Below are 27,186 nucleotides of genomic sequence, written 5' to 3' on the forward strand. Positions count from 1 at the left end.
AAGAGGTTCGAGTCCAAGTCCAAAGAGGTTCGAGTCCAAGTCCAAAATGGTTCGAGTCCAAATCCAAAGAGGTTCGAGTCCAAGTCTAAAGAGGTCCAAGTCCAAAATGGTTCAAGTCCAAATCCAAAGAGGTTCTAGTCCAAGTCTAAAGAGGTCCAAGTCCAAATCCAAAGAGGTTCGAGTCCAAGTCCAAAATGGTTCAAGTCCAAATCCAAAGAGGTTCGAGTCCAAGTCCAAAATGGTTCAAGTCCAAATCCAAAGAGGTTCGAGTCCAAGTCTAAAGAGGTCCAAGTCCAAAGAGGTTCGAGTCCGAGTCCATGTCAAGTCCAAATGAGACAGTCAAGACAGGGACAGAAAAAAGAATCCTTTTCAAAAATCAAGACAACATACTTTATTTGTAATGATCAAAAGCAGATCAAATTAGGTCATTTTATTTACTTTAGGTGTAGCAATTTCACCAAAGTCACATAAAGCCGAAGAGTAACTTTAGATTTCCAGTCTTTTCATTGCAGTGTAACAATCACACTCTGGGCTGTCGATGGATGATGCTCCCGTTCTCTGCTTGTTGACTTATCAATGTTAACTGCATTAAATCAACATCACTTTTGTCACCGCTATTAATGTTTAAAGAGTAGACCATCATTATTGTGATCAGTATCTGCTTTAGTTGGGTTCTTGATTAATTGTCTGTTATAACAGTGTGTTAAAATACAATTACCCATCACAAAAAGTTACCTACTCAAAGAGGAAAGTCCAACTAAAGCAAACTAAAATATATGCTTCATCAATGGTTTTATTTGGAAGGAGAAAATATCATCGGACTCATGTGGCAAGTCCAATGAAAAACGTCTCGACTCAAGTACTACAGCACCGCTAACAAACACCTTATGTCCTCAAGCTGAAATCGCGTGCATAATCACTCCAGGCAGCTGTCAATCCAAACCTGACTAACCAATGAGAGCAAAGCTCGGGGAAACCCCGCCCCCACAGAAGAGGTTTGCGCCAGCGTTGAAGCTAAACTTGTGTTTATGTGGCTCTTAAACAAAACTCAAGTGGAATTAATATAAACTTAACAGGCAAAAAAGAATGTAGTATATTTGAAAATCTTTATTTCTCGCCATTTTGTTTATTGTTTTCAAATTCTTATTTCTCGTTTCTTCTGTTGTTTATTTGTTCATCTATTAGAAGTTTAATTTTTTCAGACGGAAGTGAAGTACAAACTCGTTTTAAACCATTTACTATTTCTAACGTAATATCCTGAAATCTATAGCTTTCCTATTGCTCAGTGGTTACAGCATATACCGCAATGCCAAGGTCATGGGTTCGATGTGATTGCACAAAGTAAACGATCTAGAATATTTCAAAGCGTCTGCCAGTTGAATTCATGTAAAGATATAAGAGTTCACAAGAGTATTTGATGCTGAAACTAAAACTAACACACAATGTGCCGGTGTAGTGTTTACCTGAGCTGTCACTGAAGTCATATTGAGCGTTTTTAGTCATATTTAATAACTCTCTCACTGAAAAGTTTTGTGAATATTGAAGCGGATGTGACATTAGTGTTTGTGTGTTGAGTCGAGGTGTGAACAGGACAAACCAGTTCAGATGCAAATTCTTCAAGTTTCTGCTGAACAGTCACACAAACACCTAAAGAATCTGAGCGAGAGTGTGTGTTTGTGTGTTTGTGTGTGTTCAAACCAAAGGTCAGTATGTGTGTGGTGGGTGGAGCACACATGGGTGCATAGGTGTGTGTGTGTGTGTGTGGCTCACCTGAGATAACAGATTTACACACACAGAGAGAGAGAGAGAGAGAGAGAGAGAGAGAGAGTTGAACGTGTCTCTCCTGCACAGAAGGAAAATCAACTAAAAGAGTTTTTGAGTCTTCGCACAGAATCGGTATATCGAGCTTCATGAGAGCCACCTGCAGCTTTACTGTTTTTTGAGAATGTTGTGGACTTTACACGAGCGGCGGATGATGAGAAGATCAAAATGAAGTAATCTGGATTATATCAGCGCAGGAGAAGAACAGACCATCAGAGATGTCATGAGAAACAACACGGCGATTGAGAACTGACCTCTGAATCAAACTACAACATGACCAAACTCCTCACCTGTATCACTTTCATATTCTGCAGAGCAATGCGTAAGTCTCTCTCTCTCTCTCTCACATACAGTTCTCGCTTTACAAAGAGATTTGTGTTAGTTTGTATATTATATAGTGAAATCTCTTCAGTGTTTATATGTGATTGTTCAGCTACAGATTGTCGTGTGCTCAGTGAAACCATTACCCTGGAAATATGTGTGTGTGTGTTTAGTGATGAGGTGTGTATTGTGTTCAATGTGGCGTGTCAGGTGTGTTTGTGTTCTGCGTCTGCAAGGTGAACAGGAACAATAACCAGATCTGCCGGGTGACATTCTCCGCGAATGTCTCACTGATTTCTTCTTTCTGTCTCATTCTGGTCTCGTGACGGCAGGAAGTCGAGGGCGTTGAGAACTTCTCCCAAGAATTGCTTTTTCACTTCCAAACAATGCGTACAATTAATAACACGTCTCTGAATACGTAAACAGACTATTAAACGCTTAAACAAGTGTGGAACACCAGAGCAAACTCTGAATGAGAATAAGTTTGATTGACAGGTGACTCTTGCTATCGTAACTTTGTATAAGTCTGATCTGGTTAAGGATACTTCTATAAAGGTCACACATGGTTTACTTGTATCTAATAAGTATACTCATATTGATGAACTAGTAGTGTACTAATTAAACACTATCTCAAGATTAATCAAAAGATTGAGTACAAGTATAGACAGAAGTCAAGCATACTTAAGTGTCATTCAAGACTATTTCTGAGCAGTATATCACAAGGTTGAAATGAAGTAAACACTTTTCATGTGATGTCGAGCACAGAACGTGAGAAAGTGAATGTATGTGGTTTGGGTCAGTGTCAGTTTATTATTAACTGAACATCTCTCACACACATTTACTCCGGTTGACCTCGACTCTCACCGCGGTAAATACAGTCATTGTTAGATGTTCACTCTGTGTGTGTGTGTGTGTCGTCAGTGTATGTAGATGGTGATTTCATCGAGCCGTCTCCGTCTATGTCCCTGCGATCATATATCAACACACGGACTCGACTGCCGTGTCGCTTCATCGTACAGGAGGACGAGCGGGTGGTGCAGGTCACCTGGTCCAGACAGAAACCTGAAGGAGAGAGAGAACAAATCATCATCGGACACTTCACTGAGGGACCCAAAGGTGTGTGTGTGTGTGCAGTAATATTGATTTTTCATCGCAGATCTCAAAGACTCTTTTTCTAAAAGTAGTGGTAGTCTTATTTAATTAACACTGCATATAGGAATTTATTGTGTGTCTGATATTTGACCTGTGTTTTGAATTCCATAACCTTTTATGTTTTACTTAGTCATTTTTTTTCTTGTACAGCTGCTTTGTAACAATGAAAATTGTAAAAAGCGCTATATAAATAAAGCTGACTTGACTTGACTTGACTAAAATGAAATAGCAAACATTTCTATATAATCTCATGATGTCTAGGAGAAATAAAAGAGAGGGAGAGAGAGATATTAAAGGGAATGTTTTGATGTTCTCACTGTCATGATGACATTTAGACATTTATTCATTTAGCAGACACATCTCCAAAGCGACTTACAGAGAGTTCAGGGACCAATGAAGGGATTATGATGGTTTGTCAAAATCAGTAGAGCGGCGTTCACTGAAGTCAAACATCATCGCCACGCTTCAGTAAATGTGAAATATCACAGTAATGTTGTTTATCTGGGACCGATATCTGTATTTTGATCTGTTGGGTCAACTGCAGTGATTTCACCAAACAAAGGGAACTTACAATACTTTCAAAGTTCAGTTTCAACATGTTTATGAAATGTTTTCACAAGGAATTGCAGATCTTTATCTTTTCTCTATTTTATGGCCGAAACCTCAACTTCTGGATCGCTAGAGCCAACACTTACAAAAGTGTTTTACTACAGTAACCATGCACTGTAAAAAATAGGGAAACCATTATAGGTTTTAAGGATTTATATTAAACAGTTTTCTCAATTTTTCTTGTAAAGTTGCTGTCTTATTCTGAATTTTTACAGTTTCTGACCGTATTTCAAAAATAAAGTGTGCCAGAAATAAACTGTAAATGATCGGTCAAAATGTCATTTTTCTCACTGTTTTCTCATAAATTTGCGGTCTTTTTCTGCGTTTAAAAAATACATAAATTTCTGTAAAGTAAGAGTTTTTTACTGTGTATTTTAGTCATGATATTTATAGTACAATTGTGCTTAAAATGCGGATCAATCTGAAAAACCAATAACACATGGCTACTACGCTTTTACTACAGTAAAACCATGTTTGATTTTCCCAAAGAGTCCGAGTGTACTGCTGTAGTTTTGCCGCAGGTTTGCCAGTAACTTACTTTAGATTTAATTACTGCTTAATAGTATTTTTCTATCTGTACTGATTTCAATTTGAGTTCAACTTTACTTTAATCAAAATTACACAAACACAAAATGAGAAAGAGTCTCGTTACTGCAACGTGTAGTAGAAAAAATGACATTCTTCCCAAGCGTTTGTCTTGTTTTCTAGTAAAACCATTTGAAACGTCTCAATTTAAGACACATTCACATAACAATAAAAGTGACCAAAGATCAGTGTTGGGAGTATAGATAGTAAGTGGAAGGACCTCAATGGAAATAAGCCCTGTGTTATCCTGACTTTGTTTTGTTTCTTTTAATGTATGATGCAAAGATGTAACGTATTTTAAACAAAATGGTCAAATAAAATCAAGCAAGTCATTAGTTACTGTAATTTCATTACTTTACCTTGAAAAGTAAAGTAAGGGATTACTCTTATTTTTCCTGTAATTTAATGTAATCGAACTAAATACTGTGTAATATACAATAGTGGAAATGACATTTATCTTTAAAATGCATGCACATATATATTACTTTAGTCAGATAATGTTAAAAATATAGTTGTTTATGATTTATGTGAATGAATGTAAAGAGCCGTTTCATGTCTATCATTGAATCACTGGACTTATCAAGGTTGATGTAGGATAAAGAAAGTATTGAGTAATAAGTCGTTCAATACGTTTTGGAGAGAGTCATTTGTACAGTAATGTAATGACACTATTGAATACGTCATTAGTAACTAGTAATTCATTACTTTTTCAGAGTAACTTGCCCAACACTGCCAAACATTTTAAGTCTTGTTTTCTGAGTACTAGGTACGTTTATGTTCAAAACAAAATTGTAAATTAAATCGACAGTAATGATGGCAAAGTTTTACACTGTGATGGTTATTTATGAGAGATGTGATATTGTCTGACATTATGAGATGAGACTCGGGTCAGAACTCTAAACATCTTCTTCCTGAAACTGTGTGTGTTTGTTCATTTCAGCGTCACCTGATTTTGTGAGCCGTGTTCAGTTTGAGAGTCCTGAACCGACTGTGGACTCGACGCTGTTGATTCTGAACACAATGAAAACGGATCAGGCCGTATACACCTGCCACATCACCACATTCCCCTCTGGAAACTTTGAAAGCCAAATCAGTCTGACCGTCTGGAGTACGATCATAATTCTCCATTTCTCTTCCTTATAAATCAACAAGTGTGTTATATTAATATGACTGTACTGTTGTTTTGCTTCACTCTGGTAGTTCTGCCCATCTCCGCTCTGGAGCCGGTCATCCTGCAGGAAGGTCAGACGTTTGGCTCGGCCGCCTCCTGTCGTTCTGTCGGCCTTCCTCCTCCTCGTCTCTCCTGGGACACGGACATTCCCGGACAGTCTCAGAACCGAACCGGAGAGGGCGGCTTGGTGACAGCACAGTTCTCTCTTCACCCATTACGCAGCATGAACGGCCGTCGTCTGGACTGTCTAGTGTGGCATCCGGCTCTAGACGGACCCCAGAGACTCCGGAACAACGTCGTCGTGCACTGTGAGTTCACAGGGAAACATCTTCAGCGCACGTGAGGTGTTTAACACACAGAAATGAGCTGATGAAATGTTGATGTGTTGCATTTGCTGTAGATCCACCAGATGCAGTGATCGAAGCTTTTGGTTCCTGGAGATCTGGACAAACGGAAGCAGAACTCAGATGCGCTGTTAAAGGAAACCCACAACCTCACAACATCACCTGGAGCAGGTATAACATCATCATCAGCTCACCAAGACAAAATATCATGAATTTGATCATTATCACTCTCAAGTTGTTCCAAATCTGTCTTAGTGTCTTAGTTTTGAAGAACACAGAGAAAGATATTTGGACGAATGCTATAACCAAACAGATTTTGGGCTCAAAACAAAGACATTTATACACATTTGGAACAACTTGACTAATTCATGACAGAATGTTTGTTTTCGGTTGAACTATCCCTTCAAAACAAAACCTTGACAAGCATTACTGAGGGTCCACGTTTCCCACCAAACTAACATCAGAACATGATCACAAATCATCGCCTGAGTCACATTTAAAGCAACACATTTGTGTCTGAAATTTGCGCACGTTAAAAAATAAATACGACTTCACGTTGTGTCAATCACATTTACATACTGCCTCCGATATTTACGTGTGTCATAAAAAATTCGGACTGGGTTCGATTTTCTGCGTTTTTCGCATCCGTAGCGAGCATTTTGACAATTCAGAGACACCTTACAAACCAGCGCCAAATACAACAAACACATACGAAAAAATTGGACTGTATGTGAAAAGACCTTTAATCTGACATGGTGTCAAAATCTCATTCAAATACCATCACATACTTTTTGTACGGGATGCTTGGAGACGGTCTGTGGAAACGTGTGTGAACATTATAAATGATGTATATTGCAAGATAAGGTTTACGGCCAGGCAAACAGTATAAAACAATTTGCAAACGGTGGCGAGGAACCCAAAACTCCATTGGAGGAGAAATAAAACCTCAGAGGGAAACCAGGACTAACCAGGGGATTCCAGTTCCCCTCTGGCAAAAACTGCAGCCTCTGCACAAGCTCAACAGTGCTGCACAACAAGGCAAAATATATTTTTTTAATGAAGATTATCATTGATTGTTTTAATAATGAATCATTCATTCATTCATTTATTTCTTATAAGAGAAATAAAATGAGTGTAATTGTTGAAACACACGAAGAGTCTGGAGGTGTGAATGAATGTAGATTGTCCAGGTGAAATCATCTGGATGTGATGAGAAATGTTTGAGTTGATAGTGAGATCTTCACTAATATTGACTTTTGATGGCAGACGAATCTGAGCTCAGTTTGACACATTGTTGACGTCTCTTCTCAAACGCTTTAAACATTTATGACTCTTTTTCTCAGGAGAAATATCCGAGACATTTGCTCTCACTTTAATGTCATTGGAGACATAACTGAGATATTAAAGTGTGATTTCTCTGTCTCATGTGTAAACTTGCAGGAGTGACAAGAAGTTTTCGATTGGCGCTTGTGATTCTCTGTGTGTGCCGTACGCATCAGACACTGGATTCGTTGTCTAGCATGTGTTATCCACACTGAGTAAGGATCTAATGACACAGTCAGATCTCACATCTTCACAACTCAACGTCACGTTTCATCCAAGCCCTGTTTCTTTTCTCTAGTTTAACTTCAACACAAAGCGTTTTTGAACTGCGGCAGTAATGCATATTCACTCGCTCCTTTCAGGAGAAAAGAAAAGAGGCGGTGTTCCGTTACAACCTGAGAGTATCGAGTCTGCACGAGCGCTTTCTCCCAAAAGAAAAGCAGAAATGAAAAGAGAGAAAAGAGCAGGATGCTGATGTGATGAGGGCGCGGCAGTGAATCCAGACGCTTCATAAGCCTTAAATAACCCTTCTGTCCTCTAATCATTGTTTTAACACGCACACACATACACACCTGACATCAGATGAAAGACGCTGCTCTGAACTCAAGCATCACTATTAAAACTGTAAACAATGAGACAGAAACAGTGATGAATCTCATCCTGCAGGTTGTGCTACAAGTGAAAAACATCATTCGTTCACTTTGCAGACATTGAGACTTGAGAGGATACCTTAGCAACCACATAATAAAATACAGAGATGAGACAGTTTGGTGGATTTGTCTTGTGCGATGTGTTGTGTTTTAGAGTTTGTGTAAATTGTGATGTGAAGGTGCACAGCTAATGAATGCTGTTGTGTGTTTTACATGAATCATGCAACAGTCACATTATAATTACAGAGACAAAGAGAGTTAAAGTCAGAAACCTGAGAGGCTTCCATGTGCCGTTTGATGTCCGTGTGTGTGTGCTTGTGTGTGTGTGTAAGTGTGTGCTTGTGTGTGCTTGTGTGTTTAAGTGTGTGTGTGTGTGTGTGTGTGTGTGTGTGTGTGTGTGTGTGTGTGTCTGTGAGTGTGTGAGTGTGTGAGTGTGTGTGTGTGTGCGTGTGTGTGTGTGAGTGCGTGTGTGCGTGTGTGCGTGTGTGTGTGTGTGTGTGTGTGTGTGTGTGTGTGTGTGTCTGTGAGTGCGTGTGTGTGTGTGTCTGTGAGTGCGTGTGTGTGTGTGTGTGTGAGTGCATGTGTGTGTGCGTGCGTGCGTGCGTGCGTGTGTGTGTGTGTGTGTGTGTGTCTGTGTGTGTGTGTGTGTGTGTGTGAGTGCGTTTGTGTGTGTGTCTGTGAGTGTGTGAGTGTGTGCGTGTGTGCGTGTGTGTGTGTGTGTCTGTGAGTGTGTGAGTGTGTGAGTGTGTGCGTGTGTGCGTGTGTGCGTGTGTGCGTGTGTGCGTGTGTGAGTGAGTGCGTTTATGTGTGTGTCTGTGAGTGTGTGTTTGTGAGAGTGTGTGTGTGTGTGTGTGTGTGTGTGTGTGTGTGTGTGTGTGTGTGTGTGTGTCTGTGTGTGTGTGTGTGTGTGTGTTTGTGAGAGTGTGTGTGTGTGTGTGTGTGTGTGTGTGTGTGTGTGTGTGTGTGTGTGTGTGTGTGTGTGTGTGTGTGTGTGTGTGTGTGTGTGTGTGTGTGTCTGTGAGTGTGTGTTTGTGAGAGTGTGTGCGCGTGTGCGCGTGTGAGTGTGTTTATAGCATGTCCATGAAGAGCATTATCATTAAACACATGTGATCTCATCATCTTAACTTCCTCTCCCTCCAAACACGTATTCTCAGAAATACGTCACAATTCTACAGAAAACACGTGTGAAACTCTGTGTACTGTAATCAGAAAATAACTCCATGAATCAGGAAAACACAACTTGAACATGTATGACAGACTCTTGCTACATGTATGTTGTTCTGTCTTTGTAATTTAGGATGGGTGGACATTTACCGGCCGGTGTGTTAGTTCAGGGTGATAAACTCATCTTCAGTCGACCTCTGAACGTGACAGATGAAGGCGTGTACGTGTGTCAGACTGCAAACCTCATGGGCAGCGTTAAATCTGAATTTCAACTGAATATTGAAGGTAAGCGTTCAACATTAACATCAAAACATGAATCATGAACACAAACACACGTGTGCTTTACACGCATCTACATGTGTTACACACACACACACACACACTCCAGTTCTCAGTTTCATTTAAGTCAGGTTATTCTCAGAGGTTTCTGCTAAAATCCCTCAAGAAAAGTAAAAACAGAAACAAAAAATGATTTGGGTAAATGTGATGAGAAATGTTTGAGTTTACAATGAGATCTTCACTAATATTGACGTTTGATGGCACACATTGTTGACGTCTCTTCTCAAACTCTCATGACAGACACATTTGACACATTTATGACTCTCAGGAGAAACATCTGAGACTGAATTTTCCATTTGCTCTCACTGGAACTTCACTTCTCACATTCATGACATTGTTGTGTTTGATTTGTTTCCTGAACACACAGATGAAGTCGTCAGTCCTCTCATGACTGATCCTGAGAAACTGCTGATCATCATAGGAGCATCTGCCGCTGGATTACTTGTTATTACTCTGGTCATCTTTTTCATTCACATGAACTGTCATCTCAGACACAGGAACAGAAAGCTGAAAAGAGCCCTGAGCGTGCGGACGTGAGTTCATCGTCTTTGATGTCACACAACATGATTCACAGTTACACTGGGTTACAAACCATTACATTCTTTTCTCAGAGAAGAGATGATCAGCCTCTCGCGACAGGTGTCCATGAGAAGACTCAACTCCATCAACACGGATCCCAGACTACCGGTACATCACCGACCACACACACACACACACACACACTCATTCACACTCATACAAACACACCTAAACGCACACACAAATGCATGCACACACACACAAACACTCACGCACACACACACACACACGGCTCAGTTTCTTTATTAAATGAGTGTTGGTTATTGATCTTGTATGTTTAGGCTGAAGAGCGTTCATTGAGCCACATGGATGGACTGATGAGACACAGTGTGTTATCAGTGGAGGTCAGTTACTGTCTGTCTGTGATGATGTGATCAGATAAAAACACCTGTCTGTCTGTCTGTCTCACTGTCTGTCTCACTGTCTGTCTGTCTGTCTGTCTGTCTCACTGTCTGTGATGATGTGATCAGATAAAAACACCTGTCTGTCTGTCTGTCTCACTGTCTGTCTGTCTGTCTGTCTGTCTCACTGTCTGTCTGTCTGTCTGTCTGTCTGTGATGATGTGATCAGATAAAAACACCTGTCTGTCTGTCTGTCTCACTGTCTGTCTGTCTGTCTCACTGTCTGTCTGTCTGTCTGTCTGTGATGATGTGATCAGATAAAAACACCTGTCTGTCTGTCTCACTGTCTGTCTGTCTGTCTGTCTGTGATGATGTGATCAGATAAAAACACCTGTCTGTCTGTCTCACTGTCTGTCTGTCTGTCTCACTGTCTGTCTGTCTGTCTGTCTGTGATGATGTGATCAGATAAAAATGTCTGTCTGTCTGTCTGTCTGTCTGTCTCACTGTCTGTCTGTCTGTCTGTCTCACTGTCTCACTGTCTGTCTGTCTGTCTGTCTGTCTCACTGTCTGTCTGTCTGTCTGTCTGTCTCACTGTCTGTCTGTCTGTCTGTCTGTCTGTGATGATGTGATAAGATAAAAACACCTATATATCTGTCTGTCTGTCTGTCTCACTGTCTGTCTCACTGTCTGTCTGCCTCACTGTCTGTCTGTCTGTCTGTCTGCCTCACTGTCTGTCTCAATGTCTGTCTGTCTCACTGTCTGTCTGTCTGTCTGTCTGTCTGTCTGCCTCACTGTCTGTCTGTTTGTCTCACTGTCTGTCTGTTTGTCTGCCTCACTGTCTGTCTGTTTGTCACACTGTCTGTCTGTCTCACTGTCTGTCTGTTTGTCTCACTGTCTGTCTGTTTGTCTCACTATCTGTCTGTCTCACTGTCTGTCTGTCTCACTGTCTGTCTGTCTGTCTGCCTCACTGTCTGTCTGTTTGTCTGTCTGTCTGTCTGCCTCACTGTCTGTCTGTTTGTCTCACTGTCTGTCTGTCTCACTGTCTGTCTGTCTGTCTCACTGTCTGTCTGTTTGTCTCACTATCTGTCTGTCTGTTTGTCTCACTATCTGTCTGTCTGACTGTCTGTTTGTCTCACTGTCTGTCTGTCTCACTGTCTGTCTGTCTGTTTGTCTCACTATCTGTCTGTCTGTCTGTCTGCCTCTCTGTCTGTCTCAATGTATGTCTGTGTCACTGTCTGTCTGTCTCACTGTCTGTCTGTTTGTCTCACTGTCTGTCTGTCTCACTGTCTGTCTGTTTGTCTCACTATCTGTCTGTCTCACTGTCTGTCTGTCTGACTGTCTGTTTGTCTCACTGTCTCACTGTCTGTCTGTCTCAATGTCTGTCTGTCTCACTGTCTGTCTGTCTCACTGTCTGTCTGTTTGTCTCACTGTCTGTGCAGGATGACCTTAGAGGTCGACAGGGTGAGTTTGACAGTCTCGGACGTCCTGCCATCTACACATCATACCGGCCCGACAGAACCAGTCAGAAACAGAGAGATCATGAAGAAGATATAAAGGAACGAATTCGGAGAGTCGAGTCATACGTGAAGAGCAGCAACATGTCTCTGGTGAGAAGCTCCTCACATCTGTGTGTGTGCCTGTGACCTCATGTCTTTATTGACTTATATAACATTCTTCTGAAGCTTGTGAATTATTAGATTAGATTAGATTCAACTTTATTGTCATTACACATATACAAGTACAGTGTAATGAAATGTAGTTTAGGTCTAACCAGAAGTGCAGTTAGCAAGTGCAGGATATACAGTTAAAATAAATACAGAATACAATATTGAGAAAGTATTATACAGTTATGAAAAAAAAGTTACAGTAGGAATGTTCTATGATAATATGACAGTAGGTATGTACTATGAACAATATATACAGATGACTATATACTATGAACATTAACACTATGAACATTAAGGTACAGGTGGATATGAGCAGATAATAATTTCTGTCTTCAGTAATGATGCACACTGGTTGGTGGGTGAGGAGACCCCTGGTTTGAATATAAAAAGTTGTAAATAGAAAAGCGCTATTAAATGCTTCATCGATTCATTCTGGTGAAAAATTAACTCGTGAGCCACGTAGCCAGACATAGGCTGCGCCCGAAATCACATACTTCCATACTATATAGTAGGTGAAAACTATATAGGAGTAGGAGTCATGAATAGTGTGCCGAAACCTCAGTATGCAACAAAACAGTAGACGATGGTCCACTACTTCAGCTGAGATACATGAGTGTGGATGGAATGGACATTTATCTATCCCATGATGCCACGGGAGCTGAGCGACGGTCACATTTGAAAAGTAAATCAGATAAATATAGCAGAAAACTTTAATGAAGATGTCTGTTTTAAATGAATTTCTTATGAGTAAATGATGTTTCTTATCATCGTCATGTGTAGGTTGTTGTTAGTATATCATACGGGTCACATGACCATTGATTTGTTACGGTTGTGTGCAGTAGCGCTCCCTGCAGGAACACTGAAGACACAACACCACAAACAGCTCAATATGTCTCTAATTCTGACATGTTTTTCACACATTCAATGAACATTTGAGAAAGAAGTGAACAGTTTGGAGACCATTCATTAAAATAGACAGTTTCAAATAATACACTCAATAGAAATAAAAGTGATGCCATTCAGTTAAAAGCATAAAAATGTCTTTCTTTTTATGGCATTATAACCTTTACCCATTTCGTGAAACAGAAAGATTGTGGACATTAAAGGTTCTTCGAAGGACCAAGCACCAAGAATAGTTCTTCTATGGCATCGTGCAGCACTTTTATATATAAGCGTGTATATTTATAACATTTAAAAATATAATTTATTTTAAATTTTTTATATTAACATCAGGAGATGTTAAAGCACACTTTAATGGTCAAACTCAAGATGACGTGATGCCTTTATTGTCTTTCAGGATTCAGGACTTCACAGGGATCAGAGTTCTCCTCCTCCATCCATGAGCTCCGGTCCGGCTGCAGACGTCTGGACTCGTGGTTCTCGTAGAGAGATTCTCAGACGGGAAGACGAAGAGAGAGACAGAAATCCTGAAGGGGACGAGGGAAGCGCTGCTGTGAACTCTCATCGCTTATCTGAAGCTGTGAGCAACTACTTTCAGTGCAGCAACGGCGGACTCACTCCGAAAGCAAACCCAAACGCCATCATCCTACAGCCGCGAGGAGAAGTCATCTGAAACACTTTACAAGAGATGGCTTTCCTCAGCCTCGTTCTGAACACGAAGGATTTCCTTCAACTCAAAAGATGTCGAGCGTTGAGTTGTTAAACGGGATGTGAGGGGACGGTGAACTGGATTATATATCAGCTTCATTCAGTGTCAACAACAATAAAGACTGAAATATCTCTGACACTACAGCACATCTGCTGTTGATGATACATGTTGTTGGTTTAGACACAGTCTACCTCTCTACACAACACAGTGCCAAAACAACAAGTTGAATCATGTGTGAAAGACATTTTTAGACTTTAGTTACAATGTTTTCTAGCCCAGCAAGTGAGCTTGCTGTTGTTGATATGATTTCCTGAAGATTGTGAACACTGACCTCGGCCTGATTTCACAGCAATTCACAACTGTTTTCTACACATTTGTATGATGAGAATGAAATTCAAAAATCTTTTTTTATTCTTTAGTTGAGATATTATGGCTTAAATCAAAACAAACCAACTGCAGTTTGATTGATTTTTAAAGGGGTCATATGGCACGAAGACGTGTTTTTCTGTGTCTGTGATATAAGTTGCTCATGCATGTATTAGACACGTTAAACAGCTAAATGTAAAGGGTTGTAAACAAAAGATGCGTTCTATCTAAAAGCGAATGCTCACCCAGACCTGCCTGAAACGCTTCATGTAGCCACACCCCCACAAATCTACATCAGCTCGTGGTATGATTTGACTAAGACCGCCCACATGTAAACGCAAGTAAGGTGGGCGACCTGTCAGGACAATTGAAGAGGAACCTGATGTTCCAAATATGGTCAGAGGCGTTACATTTCCGTCAGACGCTTGCAGTATTTGACCAATCACTACGCTCTGGTTAACTGGCCAATCACAGCACACTTTGCTTTTCAGAGCGATGAGCTTTGTAAATAATCCGTAAAATACAGCGTTTTTTTAACCTTAAATCGTGTATACACATTGAATTACATCTAAAACAAACCATAATATATGTCATTTGACCCCTTTAATTGGAATGTACAATAAAAAAACTTATTTTTTTAAATAAAACAAATTTTTTTTTAAGCAAACTTTTCATTTGAACTTGATGTACTTCTCATATACTTAAAATGAAATGTTCATTAATTCAGCTCAATCGTTATAAGAAGATATGCTATATATAAAACTGAAGAAATATTCTAACTAGACTTGATTTATCGTTGTGTTTACTTTTTTGATGAAGTTGATACACTCTATAAATCTATAAATTCTAAAAGAAAAGGTGTACTCGCAGTATAACGTCTAAGATATGAATTAGGTGCCTCTGAAGATGTTTGTGAATTGCTGTGAGATTGTAATGTGTTGGTGACTGTGGTGCTTTCATTCCTCTGTTTGTTTAATAGCGTTGATAACTTCGGTATCAACCAATGACGTGAGTTTACAGGCGGTAATATATGTCAGAGACATGAGGAACATCATTTAAGAAACTCCTCATCTGCATCCGTCCTCAATAGTATTCAGAAGTAGAATTAGTATGTCTCAAAACCTAATATGTTGAAAAGAGTATACCAAAGATTCCCGGATGGTCCTTTACATCCGGTTGAAATTCGAAGTGCAGACGACGCACACTTCTGATATTACCCACAACTCACCGCAAGAGTAGTTAACACAATGTTGTCTAGGCAACAACGGCCACGTCTGCTTCCGGTTAGTATGTCCCTAGCATGCATAGGGTTTTACATACGCTAAAATGTAAATACTTTTCCCTTACGAAAACAGTACATACTTTTAGTGCATAGTATGAGTAGACGAATCAGATATTGCATTATAGAAATAGCACGTGTATGTAAAGCTTCATCACTGTCAGATGTGAGATTACAGATTATTTTCACAGACACAATCAGATACGTGACACTGAAACTTTATTCCATTGTTACCTGCTTTAGTGCTGTATGAATACAGTTTTGATGATTGAGAATAAAAGCTTTGTATAAATTGTGACCGGCTTTTGGATATAAAAGGTATTTTTTCTATTAAAAGAACTGTTACCGTTACTAAACTCACTGTTTCTACAGTCAATCATCAGAAATGAACATTTTTGTTCTTTCAAAATCTTTCAGTCATTTTGTTGGAATCCATTGATGAACGACACCACGGTCAATGTTTGCAAGATTTGAAAAGCAATTACATTGATGTAAAGCATTTAACTACTGAAACGAAACCCCACTGACTTTAGGAACAGGATTTACCCGTCATTTTCTATAAATCTGTGGAGTGATTATATCATTGGTTGTATTAACGTTTATTTGTATTCACAAAGTAACATTGTATTTTTTATACGATTGCACTTGATTTAAGTGACTATTACATTTTGGGGCTCTAACGGCAATGCATAGTTTTCAAAAGAGTTTGAACGTGTTTATTCCAACTGATCTTTGACATACATTAATAAACATTAAAACGCATCAAAGACATTCACCGAAGGTTGCTCATGTGTGGAAACGGTCTAAAGAGAAGGCACAGGAATGAAGAACATCTGCGGGTCAGGATGGTTTGGCGTGTATGTGGTCTGGTCTACGGTGGATCTTCTGATGCGTGCGCAGGTTGCTCTGCTGAGAGAAGTGTTTGCCGCAGGTTCCGCAGCTGTACGGTTTCTCTCCGGTGTGAATGCGCTGATGCATCTGCAGGTGACTGAAGCGATCGAAACTCTTGCCGCAGAACGAGCAGATGAACCATTTCTCTCGCACCGTCTCTCTCCTGCAACCCGTGCCGATGGTGAACGCGCACGTGACCGCATCAGCGTGGGTGCGGTTGTGAAGCGAGACGCTTTCCACGAGGTCTTTGTGCTGCTGTGTGTGAACCAAGTCAAGTTCTGTTCTGTCGGCCCAAAGCGCTTCAGTCTGTGTCACGGATGAGATTTCGTTTTCCTTCACAGGAATGAATGAGCAGTGCGGATCTGATGTGGATTCTTCAGTGTTTCCTCCATCAGAACACCACACGTGTGTTTCTCTCACGCTGACGTCACGACGTTCGGTGTGATGATGATGATGGCGGTCCGGATGTCTGATTTCAGACTCAAAGTTCTGCTCAGTCTTTGCATCCAGCTGTAGTCCATCAAGACTTTCGTGGTTCTCGTGGTCGTGTCTGTCTGAACACTCAGTCTGTGTTTGTGATTCTGAACAGGACGTCTCCTCAGCATCTGTGTCTCTGTGCTGCTGAAGATTTTCATCACTCAATTCAAGTTGAAGATGAGACTCACTGAACTCCAGGTGGCCTGCAGACAGCACAGATGAAAACATGTCAGACGCTTCGACATTAAAGTCGTCAACAAGCATCGTTCAATCGTGAAGCCACATCTTCACACAGTCTTCATTACCAACATGACAGTTCATCTCACCTCCGAAACTCACTCAGACCAACAAAACACTTCATATACGTCTCAATATAAGCTTGTCGCAACATAACACTCGGAAAACACACATTTCATCCGTAACTCGCTGACCTAAAAAACACTAACAACAGAAGCTTTACAGAAATTATTCACTTTTATTTTTGTAGTTTGAATGAATCAGTATTTTATAAAGAAATTGCAATTACAGTCAAAAGGTGAAAAAATATGAAATCCTGAAATTTCAGGGCTGAAATGATATTTACTGTTAAAAAACAAAACATTCAACACAACAACATAGTTTTTCATTCATTGTAAATTACTGTGAGGGTTCTAATCCTCCCTATATAATATATAATAAAAAATATATATTAAAAAGAATTACTGCAGAAATGCATTTTGAAAGCAGAAAGATATTCATAGTGTTTTTCAGGTTGTAGAGTATGAATGACAAAAGTGTTTGTGGTCACTAAATGCATTCTGTCTGAAAGCAAAGAAATATGATTCACAGTTTGGACTGGACAGACTTCTGTTTTGCTGAATGTTTTTAAAAATGTGGCTTCAGTATTGAACAATGCTTGTTAGCATTCGAAAAAAAACTGTTACATCTGTATGACCTCCATTCTTCTCCAAAAACGACTATATTCAAAATCTTCTTTCCAGCGCGTGTTCCCAAGGGCCACACGTCAGTGAGATTGCAATGCAACCAAACGCACGAGCCACACGTCAGTGCATCCGGTGTCAGCATCGCTCGACGCATTTGGTCCGTGTGGTCAGAAAACTCATGCGTTGAGGCCGCTCGATGCGATGTGTGCACAGCTCATGCGTCTGGTTCCATTGCAATCTAAGGAGGAGTCAGAAAGCTTCCAACGATTTCCGTCGGAGTTACCCTTTAAAACACATTTCATACGTCTTTCTATCAGGATTGCTTTCACTTAGACGGGTTTAGTATGGCAAACTACTCTCCAGAAGATTTTTTTAACGTCAAAAATAGTAAAAGCGTCAACCTTAAATAAGCCAAAACTTAAAAACTGATTGGAGTGTTTAAAATGGCTTTCTAAACTAGCACCAATCACATTAAAGATATCATAAATGACCAATGTCACTAGTCAAACCTAAATTATTGATAAAGAAACCTGTGTACTTACCGTAATTAAGTTGCTGATATCAACAACAGACTTTTGCAATAGTAAGCCCACAATTATTTATATAAAAAATGATGGTTTGCAATAGTAAGAAATAATAACGCTGTATTTGTCATCATAACACCAACTAACGGTGAACAGTATTTTACAATGTGCTCATAGCAATACAATAGTTCGTGTTAATTCATTGCACATTAATAGGTGTCACTTTTAATTTGAAAAAGGTTAAAGTAAATGCTGCATTTGACATGAACTAAGATAAATAAATGTTGTAGAAGTATTGTGCATTGTTTCTTTGTGAACTAACTTCTTGTTTCCTGAAAGACATTAGTACATGATATCAAGAATTCTCATTTTAACTAGTGAAAATGGATGATAGCAAAACTTCATGTCCTGGAATGATGACTGCGTCTAGACCTTCACAGATACTTGACATGATCATCACCATCATCATCATCATCATCATCATCATCATCATCACCATCATCATCATCATCATCATCACATTGCAGGTGAGTTGATGAATATCGAGTACCTGATGTCGGAGCAGTAAATCGTCTGTGAAGTGTCGTCTCCACCAGTTTCTGTTTCAGTATCTCGATCTCAGCATCTCTCAGTCTGATCTCATCATCTCTCAGACTGATCTCAGTGTCTCTCTGTATGATCTCAGTATCTTTCTGAGTGATCTCATCGTTTCTGCGTGTGATCTGAGCATCTCTCTGTGTGATCTCCAGTCTCATCAGCATCACTTCATCTTCATGCAGTCGGATGATCTCTGACACAGCGCTCTCGATCACAGACTTCAGTCTGCTCTTGAATAAAACACTGCTCGTGCTCGACATATTCTCTTCGAAAATCATTCGCGCGCACTCATAGAAACCTTAAAGGACGATAACTGTCTCACTGAATTAGGTGTTTAGCTCGAGGAGCTCACGACGAGCTGTCTGTTTACTTCCGGCTTCAGCTTCAATTACCGTACAAACCCTAGAAAATGCGAAACTACATTCACGGCTGGGCAAAACAACTATTTTTCGATTAATCGTTTTTTGATACGGTCGATTCTCAAAAGCCAAGAATCGATTTTTTTTCTTTCATATTTCTGCAAGCATTGAACAACGAACTGTCTGTTTACTTCCGGCTTCAATTACCGTGAAACCCTTAGAAAACGGGAAACGTCATTCACGACTAGGGCTGGGCAAAAATAATTTATTCGATTAATCGTTTTAAAAATACGGTAGATTCAATATCGAATCTCATAAATTAAGAATCGATTTTTTTTTTCATATTTCTGCAAGCATTGAACAACGAGCTGTCTGTTTACTTCCTTTCAGTTACCATAAAACCCCTAGAAAACGTGAAACTGCATTCACGACTACAGCATTGAACATACAGAGTAACAGATCATTTATGTGACTATTATTCCTACTCTTCTTCACTAGATGTTACTTTGTTTTAAAATAGGGGTTTAAACAAACAGAGCCCGTCGTTCGTTCAATGCTTAATTAACATTGTGGATGAAAATGATCATGTTTTGTACAGACGAAGCGCATAATGGCAAACCAAAATTCAGTTCACCACACGGCGGCCGATGTGTGAATAAAATAATACAAAATGGCGTTTCCAAACACCTGTTACTGTTATGTCGACTTTTTCGGCAACAAACTGTATTAAAATACAGAGTGTTCAGAGAGTATAAGCAAAACTGGTCTATGACGTCACGGATATGTTAACTAGTGCGTGACATCACCAAATCCTAGCGGAAAAACAGTGCGTTTTTAATTTGCGATTGCAATCAGATTTATTCTGTTCTTTTTTGATATTTATATGATTTTTATCTGTGTGCATGCATATCGAATCGTGAGCTTGCGGATGAAAATCGAATCGGAACATCTGAATCGATACCCAGCCCCATTCACAACCAATTTTACAGATTGCCTTTTCTTTAACTAAATCATAAAAATTATTTCTTGTTTATTTTTGGTGAAAAATAATGTATTTGGGTTGGGAAGGCCAATGCATGGATTTTTATTTTCAGTTGAAATTTCTCTTTAAGGTGTTGAGCACACTTATTCCCTAAGGGTAAAGGTGTTAAGTGAAAAGTGAAAGTGACCTATTTGTCAGTTATGGTGAACCATACCTGAAATGTTCCCTCTGCATTTAACCCGTCCAGTGAGTAGTGAACACACACACAGCAAGTGGTGAACACACGTACACCCGGAGCAGAGGGCAGCTATCACTGCAGCGCCCGGGAGCATGTAGGGGTAAAGTGCCTTGCTCAAGGGCACCTCAGTCAATACCTGCCGGCCCTGAGGATCCAACTGGCAACTTTCTGGTCACGAGTCCAACTCCATTAGGCCACGACTGCCTAAGAAGAAGGGCAGTAACTATTTTAAGGTATTTGCAAATAAAAAAACTATTTTATGAACACATTTGAGTCAAAGCCACACATGATGTAGTGAAGGTCTGAGGATAAAACTCTATCTCTGAATGATCATTTCCTTAATCATGACCAGTCTTGAAAAAACGTGTTATACACATCAAGTACTAATAGAGACTAATATACACACATACATAGTTCCCCAAGTAAACTTGTGTTTTCTCCTTTAAAAACATCCTTCATGACAATCCCTGTAGGAACAGCTTCTATGTTGGCCAAATTCAAATAGCATTTTTCTTTCATGTGCTTTAAATCATCGGAAAGTTTGATGTTTTCTACTCGAATTAACTTTTTTCAGTTTTATAGTTTATCCTTCGTTTTTTCAATGATGTTTTCTTTTTCAAAATTCTTCGATGAAGGTCTACTTATGAAGGTAAGTGTTTTGTTTTCTTTTTGCGTTAGCGAAGGTGCTAGGATAAGTACTGGAATATGTGTTCTGTCAGTCAATAACATTACGAAATATTAACATGCCTGACACTAAACACATTAATAATCTTACCGATGTCTTGACCACTTGTATTTTCACTCGCTGTTGTTCAATTTTAGTGCGATGGCAAAACGGCAGTTATACACTGCTTTGCGAAAAGGCGAAAGTTGAATGACGTCATTGTGAAAAGGGCAATACATGAGGGTGAGTTAATGATGAAGGAATTTTCATTTTTGGGTGAATTATGACTATAAGTTTGTAAGCACTCCATAAAGTATTGTGTAATCGCATAATATGACATTTACCTTTAACAGTCCAATAGCAGCCTTTAAATTCATGAGAAAAAGTTGAAGTGTTGTGAATTAAAAAAAAGATATATTATCTCACATAATAACGGTAAAAAGAATACAACCTATCATGAGTAACATATTTCAAATGAGATTAAAATCAGCCTAATTAATTCAATAATAAATGACATGTAATATGGGTGATTTCATTGTACTTCAAACCGAGATGATTTTAGAAAAAAAGAAAAAGATGCTTTTATATTGATGTGCAAAACACGGGCAGATATACACACGGAGGAGCGCTAGGAGGCTTCTTGTTAGAGTCATCACAAATAAACTGACATCGCATCATTTTCTCTATTTTAAAAGATAAGTGACTGTAAATGTCAGCATTATTATGTGTGTTATACTATGCACTAAAAGTATGTATTGTTTTTGAAAAGTATATCGATTTTAGTGTGTAGCAAAACAATATGCACGCACTGGGACATACTAACAGGAAAAGGAAGTGGCCGTTGTTGCCATGACCACATTGTGGTCATTAACTGTCACACACTTCAACACACAGCTCTTTTTTGCATTTAAGTATTTGATCTTTTATTGCTTCATATGTAATGTTAACTCTATAGTTATATTGAGCAATTTAGTGCCGCATCAGTTATTTAATTTAATTTATGCAATGAAGCGTCACTGAACTCCACCTACTCGCAGTGAGTAATATCAGAGCCATTGAGAGACTGTTGACTCCAATAGAACAGTTTTTTCACAGCACTGGCGGTTCATGGAGCCTCTCAATAGTTCCCAGTAGTTACTCGTAATGCACATCATTTTTCTGTGTCTCTGGTGTGATATAAGTTGCTCATGCATGTATTAGACACGTTAAACAGCTAAATGTAAAGGGTTGTAAACAAAAGATGTGTTCTATCTAAAAGCGAATGCTCACCCAGACCTGCCTGAAACGCTTCATGTAGCCACACCCCCACAAATCTACATCAGCTCGTGGTATGATTTGACTAAGACCGCCCACATGTAAACGCAAGTAAGGTGGGCGACCTGTCAGAACAATTGAAGAGGAACCTGATGTTACAAATATGGTCAGAGGTGTTACATTTCCGTCAGACGCTTGCAGTATTTGACCAATCACTACGCTCTGGTTAACTGGCCAATCACAGCACACCTCGCTTTGCAGAAATGACGAAAGTCATTTAATGAATAAAAAAGTGAAAGATATAAAGCGTTTAAAGAGTAAACATAACTATCTGAAGGCCCCGTCACGTAAAACACAAAAATGTCAAAAACTTCTGTTGAATTGTGACGCAACGCAGCATTTGAGTTTTGGGTTTCAGAACAGCGGGTAAATGTACCAATAAACCCAAATTAATCAGTAAATGAATGAATGGAAAAAACTGAAACAAAAAAAAAATCATACATTAATATAAATAGTTTACCATTATCAAGTCACCTTAAACTGAGGTTTTATAAGTCAGTGACTCCATAAAGTGCCAAAAACGACATATAGCTGCAAAATTGTGTTCATGTCAAGAATGAAAAATGCTTTCAAGTAATCAAACCGATTTTAAACTACAAACTGAACCATTTCTTAAGTTTTCATTTAATTCATTCATGCAGACAAACCATAAATGAATTACAGAAAGAACATACAACATTCAAAACTATCTGGAACAAAATACAACCGGAACGTAAAATGATAAATGCAGCTCCGGTCATTGTGACATTGGCAACATATTCATGCTTTTCAGCAACGATGAAAACAACATTTTGTCTATTCAGTCTCATTGAAATAAAAGCGTTCGATCTCACGATGATGATCACGGCAAGGCTTGGAGTGTACATTTAGACCTTCACGTGATGTTACCTGAATGGATCCTCTGATGTGACGTCAGATTGCAGCGCCGTGTAAAGCATTTTCCACATTGAACGCATTGGAAGGGCTTCTCGCCGCTGTGCACCGCTGCATGTCGAGTTAAGTTGCTGTGTTTGGTGAAGCTGTGGCCGCACTGGACGCACATGAACGGTTTCTCGCCCGTGTGACTGCGCAGATGTTCCTTCAACTGATCGCATCTCTTGAAAGTCTTGGCACAAAACGAGCAGCTAAACAGTTGTACGGAGTCCACAGTTGAGCAGCGGCGAGGTCGAATCCTGCGCACGCCACCGGGCGTCCCGAGAGCCCCGTATCCTGGAAACGTGTTTGATCCGTGACCCGGACACTGCGTGACCTCACGACACCAGGCGCTCGCGTTCTGCTCTTTAGCACTGACCGGCATAGATTTAGAAGGTTCCTTCTGTGGTCTCTCAGGGGGGCGCTGATGATTTCTGTGTGTTTGTGAAAAGACGGGTGAGTTTTGAGAACGAGTTGCTTCCAGGATAGATGGCCACAGCGGGTCATACCTCAGAGGATCTCCGGAAATCGTGTTGGATTTAAATCCCACGGTCTCTTCTTCTTCTTCTTTAATATCTTTTTTCACTTGGAGTCTCAGACGCTCTTCCTCAAGTTTCAGCTGCTCAGAAGGTTCGGTGTACGTTCCTGTGTGTAGAAGCGCTGAGTTTTGGACCTCTGGGTTTTCAAACGGAGCTTTTGGACTCGCCGTGTTCTCCTGAGGTGGGATGTGCCGAACACGCTGCTCATGAAGAAACGCAACATTTTCTGGGACTTAAACAGAAAACACGAACATTAAAGGAACAATTGATTCAAATGGAAAGTTCTGTCATGAACCTTGATGATTAAAACTGTTGTGAAAACATAAACCAGAAAGTTGATTTTCCATCATTTTATTCACAGAAATGTTCAGAACTATTATGATTTTGTTTAGGTATGTAATTCCAGAAAAACACTGTATGTGTGTAATTGATTGTGTCATGTGATGTCTGCTCACCTCTTTCATCTTTGATGTCTGGACTTCTGATTTTATCATCCAGAACCCTCTGTGTTGACTAAATAAGAATTTTAAAGTTTTACTTGACTAATATGGCATATAGGAATATATAGTGGTTTAATATTTGACTTGTGTTTCTCTCTCCTTTATCTTAAGTGTGTGATTCTCATTGATAACCACTGTGCGTGTCTGTGTGTGTGGAGGGTTTTGAATCGGTGTATCTGTGTTTACACCTTTCATTTTTGTACTTTTATAATCTTATAGTCAATATGTTTTCTTGTACAGCTGCTTTGTATCAATGAAAATAGTAAAATGCTCAATAAATAAAGCTGACTTGACTTAAACTCAATAACCAGCTCAAAATATTAGTTTTGATCCTTAAATAATGAAGAAATCCCAAATATTATAAGTCACGGATGAATATTCACGTAGTAATCCGCTCTTTCACAGAGGACACATTTCACCTAAAATGTGGAGCCAAATTAGAGTCGTTTCTCAATTATTGGGCATTTCCAAACTGGGGTAGACGTTTAACCCATCCGATAAAAGGAAACGTCCCCATAACACCCCATTATTGAGAAACAGCCCTTTTGGTCAGCAGAGACCCCGGTCTGGAATAATCAGGGGTCACCTCTTGGATGTTGTGAAGGTGTCGTGGATGTTGTGGACCCGTGTCTCTCTTGAGCGATGCAGGACAGCGATCTGATGTTCCAGCGATCCGAACTGAAACACATCAGACATGTGACTGATTCAGACATCAGCATTAAAGCTCACGAGAGACCTGTTACACATCAGCAGACATCGCTGCTTTACACGTGACGTCATAGCTATACCATGTTTCAACCATCACTGTACCACAGTGTGCAACTATACGACCCCTGACCTCTCCTTCTGGATCGACCTTTGACCCTCCTCAGCTCGATCTCCATCATGACGCATTTCCTCTTCAAAGCGTCAATGTCCTTCCGGCTGCGGGTCAGCTCTACTGTCACGAGCGCGCATCTGTCGTCCACGCGCCGGTGGATCTCTGCTTGCGCCGCTTGCGCCAGAAGATCCACGATGGACGCGAACTGCGTCTGGAAAGCACAGTGCGACATTTCTGACACGATCCTCAGTTTAAAGCCCCTGAACGCAGATGTGTGTGTGAGATAAACGCAAACAGAAGCGGATCATCGCACGTTCGTGGAAACAGAATAAATCCATAGACCGGCGATCACCATCACGCAGGCGGGCTTTAACTGCGCAGGCGGTTTCTGATTGGTCAAGTAGAATTGTCGTTTGCTAAAGACTTTGAAAAGCAGAGTTACGACACACGTGGAATGCGGAAGTAACTCGTATCAGGGACCCAGCAAACACAAAACGTTTTTACAACGTTGCGTTTTGGTTACAATTAGGTAATGTTGCAGTACAACGTTTTAAAAACCACACCCTGTATTTAAAAAAAATATGCAAGCAAAATAAAACGTCAATAAAATTCCCAAGTGGTATGTTTTCTTAAAGTAGTTCAAACATGTAAATATCACGTGTATTTACAACGAAAACAAAACCAGACCAAACGGTAACCTTTGTGACACGTTTTATTTAGGTGTGAAAATAACGCAATCTCCACGTTGCAATAAAACGTTCAAAAAACGTTGTGGTAGTATCAAAATATAACCAGACTTTATTCCTTGAATTATAATTATTGTTTAATGTTGAATATTGTGTTCAATATCTTTTGCAATACTTCTATTATGCGGTTTCATCTTAACAACATAAGCAAACGTTACTGCGCATGAGAACCGAGAAAAACATCTAAAAACACAGACCAAACATCTATTTTTTAAGTAGTTTAAAAACATAAATATCATGAAAACAATATTTCATGCATGGTAATGAAAACAATAGTCAGGAAAGTAATTTATTATTCGTAAATTATTACAGATGTAAAACGTTTTACCTTTACACAATGCAGTTATGCATAAGTCCGGAGCATCAAAAAAGAAACGCCTTCGTCTTAATGCAGATTAAATGTTAACGAAAAGAATCAACACAAAAATATAAAGCGTCCTAAATGACCTGATCACGTTACAACCACAAGGTTTTATACGTGCAGCCTCCGAACCTTGCAGGAATGCGTTTTCTCCGCAGCCGGTGAAGAACATTTAAATATGATTACATTTTTCTTTACAAGGCATGAGAAATGATATAAACATGATGATCACATGGCCACTTGGGAGGTTATGATCTCTGTTATTATTACTTGTGCTTTTACTCAACCTCTCCACATGCTCGATAAAGAAAGGGTATAGGCCTACTAAAACATGCAATAGCTTAATATAGTGTTTGTTGTTGCATTTGTTCTTTGCATTTGTTCCAATTATTTGTTATTTAAGAACATCAATATAATATCACAATAATAGCTTTTTTATTTTTGTCAACATTTCTTTCGTTTCTATCTATGTAATCAATATAGTACTCAGTGTACACACATTTAATTTTATATTTAGCTAAATGTATGCAAACATAGTTGCTGTTGTCTGTCCGGCTTCAAGCCATTCAAATAGGTTGACAACACGGATTTGTTTGGAAGTGTTGAACGCTTTACGAACCACGTGACCACGTGGCGACGAGCTCAAAGTGCGTCGTAACTCTGTTTTTCAACGGCTCTTATATTTGTGATTTTATGACCACTGCTGGAATTCAACTTAACTATCAAGACTAATAGATTTTAGTGAATACAGTCTTCGGCTACAAACAACAATGAAATAGTACAAATACAAAAAATAATGTATATGTACAATTTCAAGGTTCTATCTGACATTAATGTCAAAATTTTGTTATTGACACGTTCTTATTTTGTGACCACGTATTGCATTTTTACATTTTACATTTTAAGGCATTAGCTTTAATCCAAAGCGATTTACATAGCATTATCCTTTACATTTATACACAGGTATTGTGTTTTTTTATTCACGTTGTACTTTCGGGACTTTTTAAAGAAAACACAAA

The 27,186-nt window shown here is 39.5% G+C and overlaps 3 protein-coding genes across 4 annotated transcripts; 1 reads left to right on the forward strand and 2 right to left on the reverse strand.

Annotated features, from left to right (window-relative positions):
* Window positions 1-1,637: 1,637 nt before the first annotated feature.
* On the forward strand, window positions 1,638-16,084 carry nectin4b (nectin cell adhesion molecule 4b). Its single transcript, XM_079451607.1, has 11 exons — window positions 1,638-2,143; window positions 3,064-3,258; window positions 5,429-5,596; window positions 5,689-5,967; window positions 6,060-6,174; window positions 9,274-9,425; window positions 9,847-10,012; window positions 10,091-10,166; window positions 10,340-10,402; window positions 11,839-12,006; window positions 13,364-16,084. Exons 1-11 carry the CDS (start codon window positions 2,095-2,097, stop codon window positions 13,637-13,639), a joined length of 1,707 nt encoding a protein of 568 aa, XP_079307733.1. The 5' UTR covers window positions 1,638-2,094; the 3' UTR covers window positions 13,640-16,084.
* LOC306891390 (uncharacterized protein) lies at window positions 15,524-19,327 on the reverse strand. The gene is made up of 2 exons (XM_079451608.1): window positions 18,686-19,327; window positions 15,524-16,891 (listed from the first exon to the last, which is right to left on the reverse strand). Exons 1-2 carry the CDS (start codon window positions 19,008-19,010, stop codon window positions 16,161-16,163), a joined length of 1,056 nt encoding a protein of 351 aa, XP_079307734.1. The 5' UTR covers window positions 19,011-19,327; the 3' UTR covers window positions 15,524-16,160.
* Window positions 19,328-22,486: 3,159 nt separating this feature from the next.
* Window positions 22,487-25,406, reverse strand: LOC306892148 (uncharacterized protein). 2 transcript variants are annotated; one of them, XM_079453011.1, is made up of 5 exons: window positions 25,079-25,406; window positions 24,827-24,918; window positions 24,196-24,253; window positions 23,711-23,972; window positions 22,804-23,635 (listed from the first exon to the last, which is right to left on the reverse strand). In XM_079453011.1, the coding sequence occupies exons 1-5, from the start codon at window positions 25,290-25,292 to the stop codon at window positions 23,164-23,166; spliced, it is 1,098 nt and encodes a 365-aa protein (XP_079309137.1). In that variant the 5' UTR covers window positions 25,293-25,406; the 3' UTR covers window positions 22,804-23,163. The 2 variants fall into 2 exon arrangements, with proteins under 2 accessions (XP_079309136.1, XP_079309137.1); XM_079453010.1 differs by having other exon boundaries at window positions 22,487-23,972; window positions 25,079-25,403.
* Between the last annotated feature and the right edge of the window lie 1,780 nt (window positions 25,407-27,186).

Source organism: Barbatula barbatula (genome assembly GCF_947034865.1).
Source record: "Barbatula barbatula genome assembly, chromosome: 3".
Taxonomy (NCBI): Eukaryota; Metazoa; Chordata; class Actinopteri; order Cypriniformes; family Nemacheilidae; genus Barbatula; species Barbatula barbatula.

Bases quoted from the DNA above. Each gene is read 5' to 3' on its own strand.
- nectin4b (XM_079451607.1), top strand. From the start codon at position 2,095: ATGACCAAACTCCTCACCTGTATCACTTTCATATTCTGCAGAGCAATG. The intron at 6,175-9,273 runs GTATAACATCAT...TTTGTAATTTAG, and splicing joins CACAACATCACCTGGAGCAG to GATGGGTGGACATTTACCGG. The intron at 10,013-10,090 runs GTGAGTTCATCG...TTCTTTTCTCAG, and splicing joins AGAGCCCTGAGCGTGCGGAC to AGAAGAGATGATCAGCCTCT.
- LOC306892148 (XM_079453010.1), bottom strand. From the start codon at position 25,292: ATGTCGCACTGTGCTTTCCAGACGCAGTTCGCGTCCATCGTGGATCTT. The intron at 24,254-24,826 runs GTGACCCCTGAT...ATTCTTATTTAG, and splicing joins ACCTTCACAACATCCAAGAG to TCAACACAGAGGGTTCTGGA. The intron at 23,973-24,195 runs GTGAGCAGACAT...TTTCTGTTTAAG, and splicing joins AGACATCAAAGATGAAAGAG to TCCCAGAAAATGTTGCGTTT.
- LOC306891390 (XM_079451608.1), bottom strand. From the start codon at position 19,010: ATGATTTTCGAAGAGAATATGTCGAGCACGAGCAGTGTTTTATTCAAG. The intron at 16,892-18,685 runs GTACTCGATATT...TGCTGTCTGCAG, and splicing joins ATTTACTGCTCCGACATCAG to GCCACCTGGAGTTCAGTGAG.